Here is a 16,285-nt window from a genome sequence, read left to right as displayed (position 1 = left end):
ATATATATATATATATATATAAAAAGAGAGAGAGAGAGAGAGAGAGAGAGAGAGAGAGAGAGAGAGAGAGAGAGAGAGAGAGAGAGAGAGAATTACTTACATATGTTTGAATGGACATAATTAATTTACTGGTGCCAAGACATCCTCTAGTTCCTTACATATCTTTGATTAGATATAGTTAATTTAATGGTACCAAGAGACATCCTTAGTCCAATGGTATCCTCTTAGGTTCAAGACCTCGAGATTGGGGTGGGGTAATTTATTATTTCTCTTTATTATTAGGATAATTTCTAATCATGATTAAAAAAAAAAGAAAAAAAAAAAGACAGAATTTGCAGGTTATATATATATTCTTTTTTCTTTTTTAATAATAGAATTTGCCGGATTTACGCATAAATTAGTAATTTCAGCCAGCAAAGAAATTCTAGCATCTTGTAAATGGAAATGGTAATAACAATTTCCAATTCCCAACCCTTAAATTGATCATTTTTCCAAGTTGTAGTTGTACATCCATCCTGATCATATGAGTACGTATACTCCTTTCCATGGTTGTCAAAATTGGGATCCTACGTAGGATCGTGGGAGGTAGGTGGGATCGTGGATCGTAGGATCGAATCGTAGATCATAGGATCGAATCGTGGATCGTAAGATTCTACATTATTTGAGAAAAAAAAAATACAAATTAGTATGTTAAATAATCATATAAATTATACATTAATTGATATAATTATCATATATCACTACATTCATTTGTAAGTATTATTTAAAGAGGTCAAAAACTTCAAAATATGACACTCTATTGGAATATTTTTTATTTGAGTCCAATTGACACTCTCTTTATATTAGAGTGAAAAAACTTGGTCTTATGGGATTTTATTTTTCATTTGGGTTCAACTGAGCCTTCTGTCAAGTTAAAGAAGATTACAAGAAACCAATGTCATTTGAGATCGTCAGAATCGTACGATCCTACTGATCCTGAATGATCGCAAAGATCTTTGAAAGATTTTGATCGTTTTGGGTAGATGGGATCGTAAAATCGTAGGATCATAGGATCCAAATCGGGATTTTGACAACCATGTTCCTTTCACTTGACTCAAATAATAGATCATCTGAGAAGCACGTGACCAAATCACGTCTCTCTAACTCTGTAAAGGGTCATAAATGCAGGATTATTGAAGATGAATCTCAATCAGTTTTTGGTTCTTGAGTCGAAGCTTTTTCTCAAAGTGTGTGAAGTACTGCTGTGAATTGCTCTAGCTAGAGAAGGATATCAATGTGCATCAGTGCATGTGCGTTTTAGGATGTGAGAGAAATGCAATGCACTGTACGTTGGAGAGCCCTGGGAGAATAGTTTGATCTATAATTCAACCGTCACAGGTTAAGATTGATTTATACTTGTGCATTACACACAATTGATGGGTCTTGAATTGAGCCAGAATGCATTGTCAATATTTTAAATATTGGATAGACCACAAATATTATTTTTTCTTCTTGATCTTTTACTTGTACTCTATGACACATGTTGATTCTCAAATAATTTGTTCTCTTAAGGTTAGAGAGCTTGTTGTTATTATTGCTTTAGGTGAGTTTGAATGTTTGAACTTGCTATTATTTGATACACAAGCAGTCCCAAATTAGGATCTCTAGACAGGGATGGATCTATATATTGACTAGGGGGTAATGCCCCCTAAATATTTTTTTAAAAAATATTAATATATTAATAGGTACAAATTTTAGTAATTTTGTTCAATAAAATTACATTTTACCCTCCTTAACAATGCCATCAGTATTTTTTTGAGGTTAATGTTATAGTCACATACTTTTTTACAACAAATTTTTATTGGTTCGTACACATGCATCACTTTTTACTTATCAATAACTATCCACTACATTAGCAATTTGTATAAATTTTGTAGTTTTAGCATTTTACACTTTTTAAAGGCCACAAAAATTAATAGATTAAATCTAAAACAAAATATACAAGTCCAAAAAAATTAGCCCAACAACAAAAATTACCAATAATAAAACTAAAAAAAATTAAGCCAAATTAATCTATTTTACCCAAAACAAACAACTTGGTCATTTAAAAAGTTTTAAACAAAAATCTTTTATGATAAAGTAGTAGAGTCAAATGCCGAAACTACCGCACACAACTAATAGCAGAGTCACCCTCCCTAAATCCAAGTCCAAGTCGTGGAAAAACACAAACAAATTCCTGCCATTTGTTGTGTAGAAAGAGCACTTGTGCTAATTTCAAGATTATTTAATTTATTAAGTTGAATTTTTTTTCTACTTCTTCGGGAAGTTAATAAGGATATTTCTTTTACCAATTAATAATCTATGAGAATAAAGAGACTACTCATGAGGGCTATTTATGCTAGAGGATACGGAAGATGATTCCAAAATTGCCTAATTTCAAGAATTTCAAAATGAAAAAGTTGGCTTCTTGATCAAGAAACTGCTAAAGATACAAGTTGTCAAGACAATTTAAAATATGAGACCCGCGTAAATAGACTTGGCAGATTTAAACAGTTGATACCCCAAATCCATTGCATTCATTAAAAATAAAAATTTGAGTATTTGGTTTTTACAATTTGCCATAAATACCACCTCAAAATTTAGAAATTAAATTCACAAAATAACTCATTTGTCACAAAAAATTAAATACTTAGATGGAATTGTGACATATATTAATTGGGAATTCAATTAATAATCTATTTGAATTTTCTTTAAAGTTTGGCTTTATACATAGGACATTCTGGGCTTTTGCCCTTAATTTTTTTTTTTTATTTAGCAATTTGCCCCTATTTCGAAAATATATAGGGATATGCCCCTGTTTCGATACTCGATTACTTTAAAATCGAGTTTCAATAAAATACTCGATTCGTAGAAAATTGAGTATTCCTGATCAAACTTAAAAAAAAAAAAAAAAAAATGCATGGAACTCGATTGATAGAAATCAAGTTTTAAAACGCCACTATAGGGTATAAAAACGTCACTATAGGGCTTTAAAATGCCACTCTAGGGCTCTCTAAACTAGTATGGGGGCAATCAGACTAATAAAACTTTTTTTTTGCAGGAAAACGCTGCTATAGGGCATAAAACGTCACTATATGGCTTAAAAACGCCACTATAGGACTCCTTAAACCTGGTATGGGGCAATCAGACTTATGAAATTTTTTTTGCAGGAAAATGCCGCTATAGGTCTAAAAGAATGTCACTATAGGGATTAAAAACGTGACTATATGGCATAAAAACACCAATATAGGGCTCTCTAAACCTGGTACGGGGCAATCAGATTTATGAAAATTTTTTTTTTGCAGAAAAACGTCGCTATAGGTTTATAAAACGTCACTACAGGGCTTAAAAACACCACTATAGGTCTCCCTGAATATGGAGTGATCACACTTATAAAANAAAAAAAAAAAACCATCTCACAAGAAACAATTAACATTAGTACATCAGTATATCACTGAGAGGACAAATTCTATAATGAGATTATAAAAGTTACCAAGGTTTTTGGGTGAAATTTGTGGTGAACCTTTATATTAGAACTCATTTTCCTCTCCTTTGTGTGTGTGTTTTTTTCTAAAAAAAATTGATAAAATTTACCCTTTTAAAATAAAATTTCAGTCAATTGGCAGGCCTATAATATGTTCTTATTTAATGGTAAAGATCATTTTCAATGAATTAGGAATAATTTAGATTTTTCACATGTGGTGTAGTCTGTTTATACTTTACTTATCCGTAGTTTAAAAAGTTTAACTGTGGTGTAAAAAGTTATAATTTAAACTGAGCAATTCATCACTCTGCTTTCTGTAATATATATATATATATATATATATATATATATAATTTGAAACTTTTAGTAGTTTTGTGCAAAAGAAGTAAACCACAAGTTGGTAATATACATTTATCCCTAATTAAACTCATGTAGGTAAAGTTCTAAGAGTAATTAATAAATCAACGATGGCCCTTGCCGTAATTTCAAGACAAAAAAAGAAAGATTCAAAGTTCTGACAACCTGATGACTCGAAGAGTCAAAGCCCATTGTTTACATTTAGAAATGAAAAACAATGTGGAAAAAGCTAGTCTTTGCTGAGTGAAAAAGGGGTCATACCGTTTACGCATTACTTTCGTGAAGTTCATTCGATAAAGTCCATACACAAGTTTTGTGAGTGATTCTAATACCGCATAAAAGGTCATAATTTTATTAGAATGATGGCATGCAAAAGAAGTGTTCAACCAAAGAAACAGAGCACAAGACTGCAAACTAGAAGAATGAGATAAACGACTGTAGTTTTTCTTATGATTGATACTGAACGACTTGTAGCTTGGATTAGTTGTAGATAATCTATTAGTTGATACCCATAAAAGTTGTGTCCATGACTTTTTCATAGTCTAAAATGAAATTATAAATATAATGCAACAATCATATATTCAATGCATATAAATAGTTTCAAATAATTAATCATATTTTTTTATAATAATAATAATATATCTTTTGTTCATATGTTATATAATATATTTACCGATTTAATTAAAAATAATACAGAATAGAAGAAGAAAAGACACGTAGTTGGGAGTAAATCACTAAAATTTTATTTAATATTTTTTAAGAAGAAGTAAATTATTAAAATATATCAAATTATCTACTTTTTTTTGCTTTTGAGCTTTTAGAAATATGTGTACGGTTTTTATGTGTTCTGAAGAGAAATTTTGGCTTAAAAAAAATGTCAAAGAACTACTTCAAGTAAAAAAAAAAGAAAAAAAGAAAAAAAAAAAGGTAAATCGGAAACAGTGAGAAGAATGAGAAAATATGAGAAAACTCAGAATGGAGAGAGATACAAAGCAAGGGGAGAGAATCTCATTTGTGGTACCCGTAGCGTTAACTTTTTGAGGATGATGAAGAAGAGAGCAGAAACACAACCTCTTTCCCCTGTCAATTACTTCAATGATCTTCACGAAACCATATATCATAACAAGGATAGAGGGATCAAGAGAATGAAGTATGATAATTTGGATACCGCACGTGAATTCTATATGGTCTAGAACCAAACGTCTTTTGGGCTCACAGTTACCTTTGGTATCACTATGTAGCTGATTCCACATTCCTGTTTCCACCTTCATCATTATGACATTGATAAATCCCTTTAAAGAAAATTGAAAGAATTTTATTAATTGGACGTGCTGCGCCAAATATTAATTTTATTGAAGGAACATACTAAGCCCATAAAATACTCTCAGTGTGGCAGCCGAACGTCGGCTAGAAAATCAATACTAAGCCCATAAAATAACCAAAAAATAAAAATAAAAAAGAAAAGAAAAGAAAAGAAAGGCCTGTAAACAATGGTGTCGGAAGGCCATATATTCCAATTGCTTTTTTTCCTATGTCCAAGTTTTGCCCTCTCAAAATCAAGGGTTCTTCCATTTCTTCTTTTTGACTCTAATAAAATATTTTTTTTAACATATTGTAGCATTTATTGGTTATAGGGCTGCTAGGCACTGTTGACATGGCCCTCCCAGTTGTATTGAATAATTTTTCCCATAGTAGAAAGTTACTTTCTTACCTCACACATTAAAATTGGCATGTAGAAACATTTTACAAAAATTATGGGTGTAAAAGGCATTGTATTATCTTAAAAAAAAAAAAAAAATTAAATAGTAAAAAATATACATTACTCCTTCAGATAAAAAAAAAAAAATTGTCGAAGTTTATATCATACTAATTAGTTTCGTGATGTAATTTGGGACTTTTTTTTTTTAATTATTATTTTTATTACAAAAAGAAAATATAAAAATAGAAAAGAATTCTAATTTGAAATTAAAAAGTATTCGCGCATTGTATGAAACATCAAATTTCCATGCAAAATAGAATATATTATGATATAAATTCAAATTTCCACTTCAAAAACAACTACTAATTAACCCAAACTAAAATCAAAACAATGATATAAGAGGGGAGGACATATAATGGAGAATCAATCTATCAAAATACGAAAACATATCAACCTAAATAATTGTGGCCAGCACCCCAAATAATTGGGGTAAGGTCATTGCCAACGTGATAAGATTTTATACTATTCAAATAACTATAATCATCTCAAGTCAAAATATTACGTGCACTTTCGGGTATTACAGATGCTAGCTGGAGCCTGGAATAAGGAAAAAAAAGAAAAAAACAATGGTGTCTATTAAAAAAGAAAAAAGAAAAGTGATTTATCAAATGGCCAGGGCTATTTCCATAATTCCATTACAAAAAATCTTTAAACTAAACTGCACGCATAAGGCAAAACCATTGTTTACGCTTTGGAAAGAAAAACACTCAATGCACAAACAATGCTTGTGGAAAAACTTTCATCATTGACCAAACCATTCAGTGGTTGTAAAATCTTCCAGATGAGTGATCCCACCGATTAATATCCATCCTCAAACATGGCTTTCGTTTCATAGAAATCACTCAAGACACATTTTTAGCAGCATGGATTTCAGTTTCGAGATTAACTCCATGAGAAATCTTACTACGCTATTTCTTCTACTGTCCTTGTAACAAGGACCTTGTTTGCGTCTTCCCCTTTGGGGATAATCAAACTCAGTTCATGCAGTGAAGTTCACACTAATGTCAAATGCATCCACACCGAAAGAGAAGCCCTTCTCAGCTTTAAGAAAGGCCTCACTGATCCTTCAGGTAGGCTTTCTTCTTGGGTTAGCGAAGATTGCTGCCAATGGAGAGGCATAGAGTGCAACAACAAATCATATCATGTCACCAAACTTGACCTTCAGAATCAGGGACGAACGCAGGATTTTAAGTTGGGGGGGGCCGGAGATAAGCGAAAAAAAAAATTTCAAATACGCATTCATATAATATTAATAAACTATTAACCAAGACAAATACCCAAAAATCATTGTTTCTTAATATATTAAGATACAATCATCTACTAACAAAAACAAAAAACACGAAACACTATTATTTCTTTACACAATCATCTATGAAAAAGGAACTCGACGTTCTTTCAAATTTTCAAAATCATCTACAATTGAATCCAAACTAAATGTCGAAGCTATATCATTTTCAATGTATAACATCAAAGAGTCCGTCAAAAAATCATCTTCCATTTTGTTTCGAAGGTTAGTTTTGACAATTTTCATAGCTGAAAATGCTCGCTCTGTAATAGCAGTAGAAACTGGAAGAGTAAGCACAAGTCTCACTTTTTTTTCTGCCCCTGCCCGTGGCCCAAGTCTCACTTTTTGTTTCGAAGGTTAGTTTTATCTCTTTTTTTTTTTCTGCCCCTGCCCGTGGCCCAACCTCACTTGTCCCTATTATGCCCAACTAACAGCCAACAAATAAAAAACTAATCACTACAAACTCACTCTCTGTCTCTTTGTCTCTCTCTTATCTATATAAACAAGAGAGAGAGTCACAAACACAGACAAAGTCACAAAGCCAAAAAGCCAAAAAAAAAAAAAAAAACATCACAGGCAGCAAGCCAGCAACACAAATTCAAATATTCAATTCACATTTCACAATCACCAACATTTAGTTCTGTGGGGGGAGAAAAACCCAGCCCAGCTTATTCGGCCCAAGGCCCTAAAAGAGGAACACTCTTCATCCGAGGAGATGAAGCCTTCAGTCGGAAGCCCACGCCAATGGGGGATGCCTGGGGATGAACACGTATACCATCCGAGGAGTGCTCATATGTCCGAGTGGTCATGAGTCCTCGGATCCGAGAGGTTTGATCAAACGCGAGTATGGGAGGTTCAAGTGATCTATTTGACAAGCGTCAGGAGGGAGAGGAGCCTCGGACACACATAAAGATAACGGCAACAGGGGAATATCAAGGAGGCATACTTCAACACCACATTTAATGCCCTGCACCTACCTTCTGGCCGCATTTATGTGGACAGGACACCTGAACAGTGCTTTCTCAGCTACCGCCACTCACATAAGGCTAAAGGTGGGATGATGGGACATGTACTCAAGTGGATGCCTGGATGATGAACAAGTGGACGGAGGAGATGTAAGAAGGTAATGCTATATAAGGGAAGGGTACCTCTGATAGAAGGGGATCGAAAACAGGAGAGAGAAAGATATAGTAGATGTTGTAGCTCCAGGAATTGTAAACCTTGATTATGAATGAAAACATCTCTTCGGACAGAGTACTCATTTTAGTCCGAGAGCACATTAATTCAGCTTCTCACATCAGGTGTTGCTGTCTTAATACTGTCATTTTCATTATTGCCTAGCCCTTTCGCCACTCTCTACAAAATTTATTGTTTGGGCTCAGTGGGTTCCGAATCCATACCTCCTTGGCTTGGGCCGCAAAAACTGACCCTACAATTGGCGCCGTCTGTGGGAAGAGCTTGTGCAAGAGTGAAAACAACAGTTGATGATGGCAGGACAAGGTGAACAGCAAGCAGAATCCAGGGCATCCCAACACGTGGACCATTTCGCCAACCTGGAGGGGAGACAAAATCGTGAGGGTAGCGTACACACAGTGCGCCTTAGCCAGGGCCAATCGCAGAGCGGAAGTCACATGTCCCATGCAAAGAAGAACCGCGACTTGCAACTGGAAATAGAAAAACTAAAGAGAGAGCTGCGCCATGCAAAGAGGAAACGGGCTTCCTCATATTCTGAGGATGATCTTGATGATGAGCGAGATGTCTCTTATCAGCACAAATCCAAAACACCAGCCAGCGAGTCCTACACTTGTGAGGAGGAATCCCATCGTAAGAGACAACGTAGAAGTCCATCACACGAGGACATGGAGAACGATGCCATGAACAGGGCTTTGAACCAGATATCTGAGTCGCCCTTCACGCGCAGGATAGAGGGGGCTAGACTCCCTCGGCGTTTTAACCAGCCAACGTTCGCCATCTATAATGGTAAGACTGACCCCGTGGAGCATGTGAGTCATTTTAACCAAAGGATGGCTGTCTACGCAGAGACGAAGCCCTGATGTGCAAGGTTTCCCTTCCAGTCTAGGCCTGTGGCCATGAGGTGGTTTGACGGTTTGAAGGCAGGCTCCATCAACTCCTTCAAAGAACTCACTCAGGCATTCGGTTCCCGTTTTGTTACATGCCGAAGAGCGGTCAGACCTGTTTCTTCCCTGCTATCCTTATTCATGCGGGAAGGTGAATCCTTGAAGGCATATTCAGATAGGTACTGGGAAATGTTCAATGAGGTGGAAGGTAACAACGATGCAATGGCCCTCAGCACATTCAAGCTCGGCCTCCCTACTGATCACGGTTTGAGGGCGTCTCTATCTGGCAAACCGGTCGCAAACGTGCGTCAGCTAATGGACCGCATAGAGAAGTATAAGAGGGTTGAAGAAGATCAGCAGCAGGACAAGGGAAAAGACAAGGTTATCTCTCAGGAGAGGAGGGATTCGCGGTCGGACCGCTACAATTACAATAAACCGCGAAGGGATTTTGCCGGGCAATCGGATCGATGAATCCTCAATTGGTCAACGCCGTGTTCAAAGAGCCAGTACACCAGGTCCTGGAAAAGATCAAGAATGAATCGTTCTTCAGAGTGGCCGAATAAGATGATAGGAAACCCCGAGAAACGCAACTATAATCTCTACTGCCAGTACCATCAAGACCATGGGCACACCACGGAGGATTGTAGGAGCCTGTGGGATTACCTGGACCAACTGGTCCGCGATGGTAAATTGAAACACCTCCTGCACCCCTCCAGTGGCGAGGGCAAACGGATCAGGCCACGCAGAGATGACCTCACAAAACCGCCGCTAGGACTATAAACGTCGTCTTCGCCGCGCCAGGAAGAACAGGATCCTGGCCATTGAAAGTTATGTCAGTAGGTCGACCACCCGCAGGGGAGTCAAGCCGAGGACCCAAGAGAACTAAGTCTGCGCCCCGTTAGTCATAGGATTCTCGGACGAAGACATGATTGGCACCACCCCAACCCCATGNCTTACACTAGACGTAGGTTCTTCAATAAGTTTCTAAGCCAAATCCCATGACAGACACTTGAAGTTGCAAGATACTTAGCTTCATTAGTAGAAAGTCTCAAAATTTGTTGCTTCTTTGAAATTCTTGTAACTGCGCAATATCATCCATATAGACTACAAGTGATAATAATAGTCTTGCAGATGTAGTTCAATGATAGTACATGCTCTCATTCTTAAAAAGATCTATAGACCATCTCTCTCTCTCTCTCTCTCTCTCTCTCTCTCTCTCTCTCTCTCTCTCTCTCTCTCATTTTTATAACTATCAAATTATAAAATTTTTAAAAATAAATTTAAAAATACAAACAATGTAAATGTTGTGTCCTAAGTGAAAATATTGTTACTTCAATCACAATAAATGATATCAACAATTATGAAAAAAAATTATAAAAATATTGTACATGTAACATTACTTAAATTTTATTACTATTCAATCATAATATCAATGTTTTATTATTTTTATAAATACATTTATATAATGTTAATGTAGACGATGATCATGCTTTGGTCTCCTTTGAACGTCCCATCAGTATTGTATGGCTGGTCAGATTTTCATACAGCTAAACAAATGAATCTATTATATGATTTCAAATATATATGTATATATGAAACAAACTGTTCACGGGAATTTTTTTTTTCTCATGTCTCAATGCACAAAGTTTTAGGCAAGCCATAGCACATCAGCCCTATCTTATAAAGTAAGGGAACGTGTGATCAATGAATGTGAATTACAACAAAAATAAAGACTTTTATTTTTCGAAATAAAATGGGCTGTAATAAAAGAACTAAATATATTTATAAATTTAGTTGTGAGTTGTAATATTAAAATAAAACTTAAGATTTATATTAAGAAATATTTTACTTATACAATTTTATTTTCTAGAAAATAATATTTTTTTAAATTTGAGAGAGAGATAAGTTTTTTTTTTTTCTCATAATTGTTATGTGCATAGAGAAAATTTGTTTATTTGGAAATATATAAATATTATAAATTATTATTACACTTACTAAGAAATAACTATTACAATCATTTTAAAGAGAAATAATTACTCTTCATTTTAAATAATAGCTATTCATAAGAAATGATAATTCCATGTAACAAAACTACAGAATAGTCTAAACCATATAAATCGCTATTATACATTACAGAAAATATGTTATAAGGAAAGAAGAAAAAAATTTTACTCCAACCACTTTAATTAGTCATTTGCCTAAAATTCCTCATACTTAATGGGTTGGATTTACGTCTCATTTTGACACATTTTTGGAATGGATTCACAACCCGTGTCTTTTCTTTCTTTCTTTCAATTTTTTAATGTCATGTATTGGACTCATAATTTGTTTTTATCTATATAACAGAATGGATTTATGACCCGTGTATCTCTTGTGTATTGCGTATTAAGCTCAAGGCTCGTGCCTTTCCTTCAAAGGATCAGGCAGGCTAATAGCCTACACCATTTCTGTCATCTCTCATCTCTAAAAAAAAAAAAATATATATATATATATATATATATAGCAGCCATAATTGTAAGCACAACAGAATTCAAGAGACGAAGAGGAAATGTTGACGCACCTAAAGTCGAGGTTTCCCACCGACGACGTAACCTTAGGAGATCACCCCAGAACTCACCAGAGGGTGTCTCAAAATTGTCCCCAGACACAAAGAAGAACCTGGACTTCCAGTACCTGAAAGAGGACGGTAAACCCTTGACGATCCTATTCCTTCTTTCCCAGGGCACCAATTCGTAGTACCCATGCCCCTTAGACGCTTTCAGACGGTAAAGATAAACAAGCTCGTCGACCCTGAGCATATCCCAATCATTGGCAGCCAACCAAATCTCCATACAACTCACCAGAATCCTCCACGAATTCGGCATAAGCTGCCCAGGAGCGATACCGAAACGGTCCAAAAGCTCCATAAGGAAAGGATGAACCAGGAGCCTCAATCCATAGACGAAGGCAGACTTGTAGAAGCAAACCTCACCGAGAAAGAAGTGACAGGCCCGATCTCCCTTATCAGGCAAACGAACCCTAACCCTATCTGGGAACTGGAATCTATCCCTAAATCTACCCAGCGTATCAGCGTCCAATCCATACTCCTCCTCGAAAGCATAAAAAGCCCTAACTTCTCGAGGATTAGAAAGGGCCGTATCCTCCTCCATTGGGTTACCGCTAGACGATAACCCAGTCTCGAGCTCACTGGACCTGATCTCTGACATCGTCCTACCGCCTTCTTCAAATTATCGAACCAAACAACTGACTGACGCAGCAGAGGCCGTAAATCAACCAACATAGCAACCAAACTATTACCCTCGTAAATGAAATTTTCAAGATGTGGAAAATTTCCTAACGACCCCCCTATTCGAGCAAAAAGAAATGAAATCGAAGGGCAAGCTAATCAGACCTCAGAGCTACTGATCATGGAAGAACTAGAAAACGCAAAAAGAAAAAAAATCTAGGCACCCCAAATCGAAAGGAAACCAAAACAAAGGGAGAAGAAATGGAAAATCAAGAATCTACTACAAGGTATATAGGCAAAAATGAAAAGAAGTGAAAAGAAAAACATACCTCAAACAAAACTGCCGCGCTGCACATCGGTTGGAAGAAAAGTTACAGAAGAAGTGGATGGCAAAGAAGACATTGGGTGTTTTTGAGAAAAGTGAAAAGGGAAAATGAGAAGGAAAGAAGTTTAAAAACCAAGGCCTTGGAAACTGAAAAAGCAGCAGGAAGACCAATCGCCCCAACAAACGGTGCGTTAACCTCCCCAATCAAGATGTGCCACGTGGGCTGCAACCCGAAAAACGCCACCACTGTGCATTCAATATGGAACGAAAACCCAAGAGTCGCTCACCTTTAGCAAAACCTTCCACATTCCATAGTCGTCATTCCTTGATGACCATAGAATCGGGGGGCAACTGACAGGACTGACGCAATCGCTTTACATGGACGAAGCTAATTATAATGACGAACCTATCCGGACGAGCAAAGACTCCCACGTCACGGACGAGGACAAGATCCGCTGTTCAATGCAAGATGGTTACGGAGCCAACTGTACGAGCCGTTGGAACACATTAAGGGCCATTACACAGCATCAAGCGTTACTCCAAAAATAAGTATTTAGGCCTCCATAACTACCCAAACGGCTAGGAGCTTTAAAGAGTGTATATATAAAGGCCACACATCGCAAGGCAGAAGGTACGAAAAAAACCAATAGCAATTCTTTTTATCTTAAGACACTGCATTTTTATCTAAACTGACTTTGACATCGGAGGCGCTGTGGCAGGCACCACACCGGTGACCACCTTTGGAAAGCATTCTCGCGCAGACAGAAGGGTATCTCCATTTGATCATTTCGACTGATGAACACACGCTTCATCAATATTATTTTTGTAATCACTCATAGAAATTCCTTTATAACTTATAAAAAGTGTCGTATTTGAGTGGCTTAATGAATATATCTGTCAGTTAATCGTTACCTTCCCAAATAAAATAATACCTTGTATCAATTTGCTTACTTCGATCATTAAATATTGGATTATTTGCTATTTTCAATGTTAACATACTATCCACAATATCTAGTTAGCTTCTCTTCTTACACTAGAAGTAGGTTCTTCAATAAGTTTCTAAGCCAAATCCCATGACAGACACTTGAAGTTGCAAGATATTTAGCTTCATTAGTAGAAAGTCTCAAAATTTGTTGCTTCTTTGAAATTCTTGTAACTGCGCAATATCATCCATATAGACTACAAGTGATAATAATAGTCTTGTAGATGTAGTTCAATGATAGTACATGCTCTCATTCTTAAAAAGATCTATAGTCCAAATCTCTCTCTCTCTCTCTCTCTCTCTCTCTCTCTCTCATTTTTATAACTATCAAATTATAAAATTTTTAAAAATAACTTTAAAAATACAAACAATGTAAATGTTGTGTCCTAAGTGAAAATATTGTTACTTCAATCACAATAAATAATATCAACAATTATAAAAAAAAATTATAAAAATATCGTACATGTAACATTACTTAAATTTTATTACTATTCAATCATAATATCAATGTTTTATTATTTTTATAAATACATTTATATAATGTTAATGTAGACGATGATCATGCTTTGGTCTCCTTTGAACGTCCCATCAGTATTGTATGGCTGGTCAGATTTTCATACAGCTAAACATATGAATCTATTATATGATTTCAAATATATATGTATATATGAAACAAACTGTTCACGGGAATTTTTTTTTCTCATGTCCCAATGCACAAAGTTTTAGGCAAGCCATAGCACATCAGCCCTATTTTATAAAGGGAACGTCTGATCAATGAATGTGAATTACAACAAAAATAAAGGTTTTTATTTTTCGAAATAAAATGGGCTGTATTAAAAGAACTAAACATATTTATAAATTTAGTCGTGAGTTGTAATATTAAAATAAAATTTAAGATTTATATTTAGAAATATTTTACTTATACAATTTTATTTTTTAGAAAATAATATTTTTTAAATTTGAGAGAGAGATAAGTTTTTTTTTTTTTTTTTTTTCTAGAAAATAATATTTTTTTAAATTTGAGAGAGAGATAAGTTTTTTTTTTTTCTCATAATTGTTATGTGCATAGAGAAAATTTGTTTATTTGGAAATATATAAATATTATAAATTATTATTACACTTACTAAGAAATAACTATTACAATCATTTTAAAGAGAAATAATTACTCTTCATTTTAAATAATAGCTATTCATAAGAAATGATAATTCCATGTAACAAAACTACAGAATAGTCTAAACCATATAAATCGCTATTATACATTACAGAAAATATGTTATAAGGAAAGAAGAAAAAAATTTTACTCCAACCACTTTAATTAGTCATTTGCCTAAAATTCCTCATACTTAATGGGTTGGATTTACGTCTCATTTTGACACATTTTTGGAATGGATTCACAACCCGTGTCTTTTCTTTCTTTCTTTCAATTTTTTAATGTCATGTATTGGACTCATAATTTGTTTTTATCTATATAACAGAATGGATTTATGACCCGTGTATCTCTTGTGTATTGCGTATTAAGCTCAAGGCTCGTGCCTTTCCTTCAAAGGATCAGGCAGGCTAATAGCCTACACCATTTCTGTCATCTCTCATCAAATAGATTTTCCCAATAAAAGATCATATTTATACAAAAGGGGTCATGGAGAAAAATACCAATTACAAGATAATTAAATTATTTGGGACATTACAATCATGGGGCTCATACATAAATCTTAGAAACTCAATTCTTGATGGGTAAAAAATTTCATTTTGGGTTGGCCACTAAAAATATAAGGCTCACATAACCCACTAAAAGAGAGAAAACTAGAAATTTATCCTAATTTCTAGATAGAACTTGTGAGGTGCAAAACTAAAGAAAACCTGCGCAAAGAAAAAAATAAAACCACATAAAAGATTTGTGTGATTTGGCAATGTGCCTACGCCCATGGAGATACAACATTTTTTACCATGTCAAAGAGTAAAATAAAAAAGCGGTAGTACAATTTTCATTACATCAAATCAAAGTGTTGGTATCTCATGCGCTTGGTGCATGAGAGATTTTTCCCAAACCAAAATGAGGCAAAAAATTCTCTATCAGCCCAAGACTTCACTCCATGGTTTAACTAAGCCTCACAAAACATCTCATTAATTTAAAACTATAATACTTTCAAGTCAAGTTGGATCACAAACTAAATCAAACAAAAAATTAGACTCCATATAACATTAACAAATGTGACAACTTAATACAATGTTAATACTCTAGGTATAGGAAGTGTAAATAAAACGTGTTCACAATAGCAGCGTATTTTAATCTCCAAGTATTCTCAAACAGTAAAAAGGTAGATAATCAACATGTTTTAATCACTTCAGAGATCTCAAATGAACTTGATATACTGTCTTTGTTTCTTATATTAACCTTATTTTCGAAAAAAGTTAATATTTATTTCGTTTTCAAAACTTTCATCTAAAAATAATAATAACAATAATAAATATATATATATATATTAAAATAAAAAAATAAAAAAAAAAAAAAAAACTAAGATGAACTAACTACTACAACAGCAACCAGCTAACGAAAAAAAAAAAAACAGACAAACATAAAGAAAAAGACCATATCATAGGACAAAACAACAATACAATCCCAATAATTAAGGAGCCTTTTAGAGCACTAGGATAGAAAAACAGAATCTGGAATACTTTTATCTTTTGGTTAACAAGAAGATAAAAGATGCCCACGAACAATCACTGTTTACTCCCCACCATTTGGCTTTGCTTAAAGCTTACTACATGTTTAT

The 16,285-nt window shown here is 34.6% G+C and overlaps 1 protein-coding gene across 1 annotated transcript; it reads left to right on the top strand.

Moving 5' to 3' along the window:
- The first annotated feature begins 8,993 nt into the window (after positions 1-8,993).
- On the top strand, positions 8,994-9,452 carry LOC136061608 (uncharacterized). Its single transcript, XM_065759593.1, has one exon. The coding sequence runs from the start codon at positions 8,994-8,996 to the stop codon at positions 9,450-9,452; it is 459 nt and encodes a 152-aa protein (XP_065615665.1).
- Positions 9,453-16,285: the final 6,833 nt, after the last annotated feature.

The sequence above is a fragment of the Quercus suber genome, unplaced genomic scaffold (assembly GCF_002906115.3).
Source record: "Quercus suber isolate HL8 unplaced genomic scaffold, Cork oak 2.0 scaffold_334, whole genome shotgun sequence".
Lineage (NCBI taxonomy): Eukaryota > Viridiplantae > Streptophyta > Magnoliopsida > Fagales > Fagaceae > Quercus > Quercus suber.
This window is presented reverse-complemented; position numbering and strand designations above follow the sequence as displayed.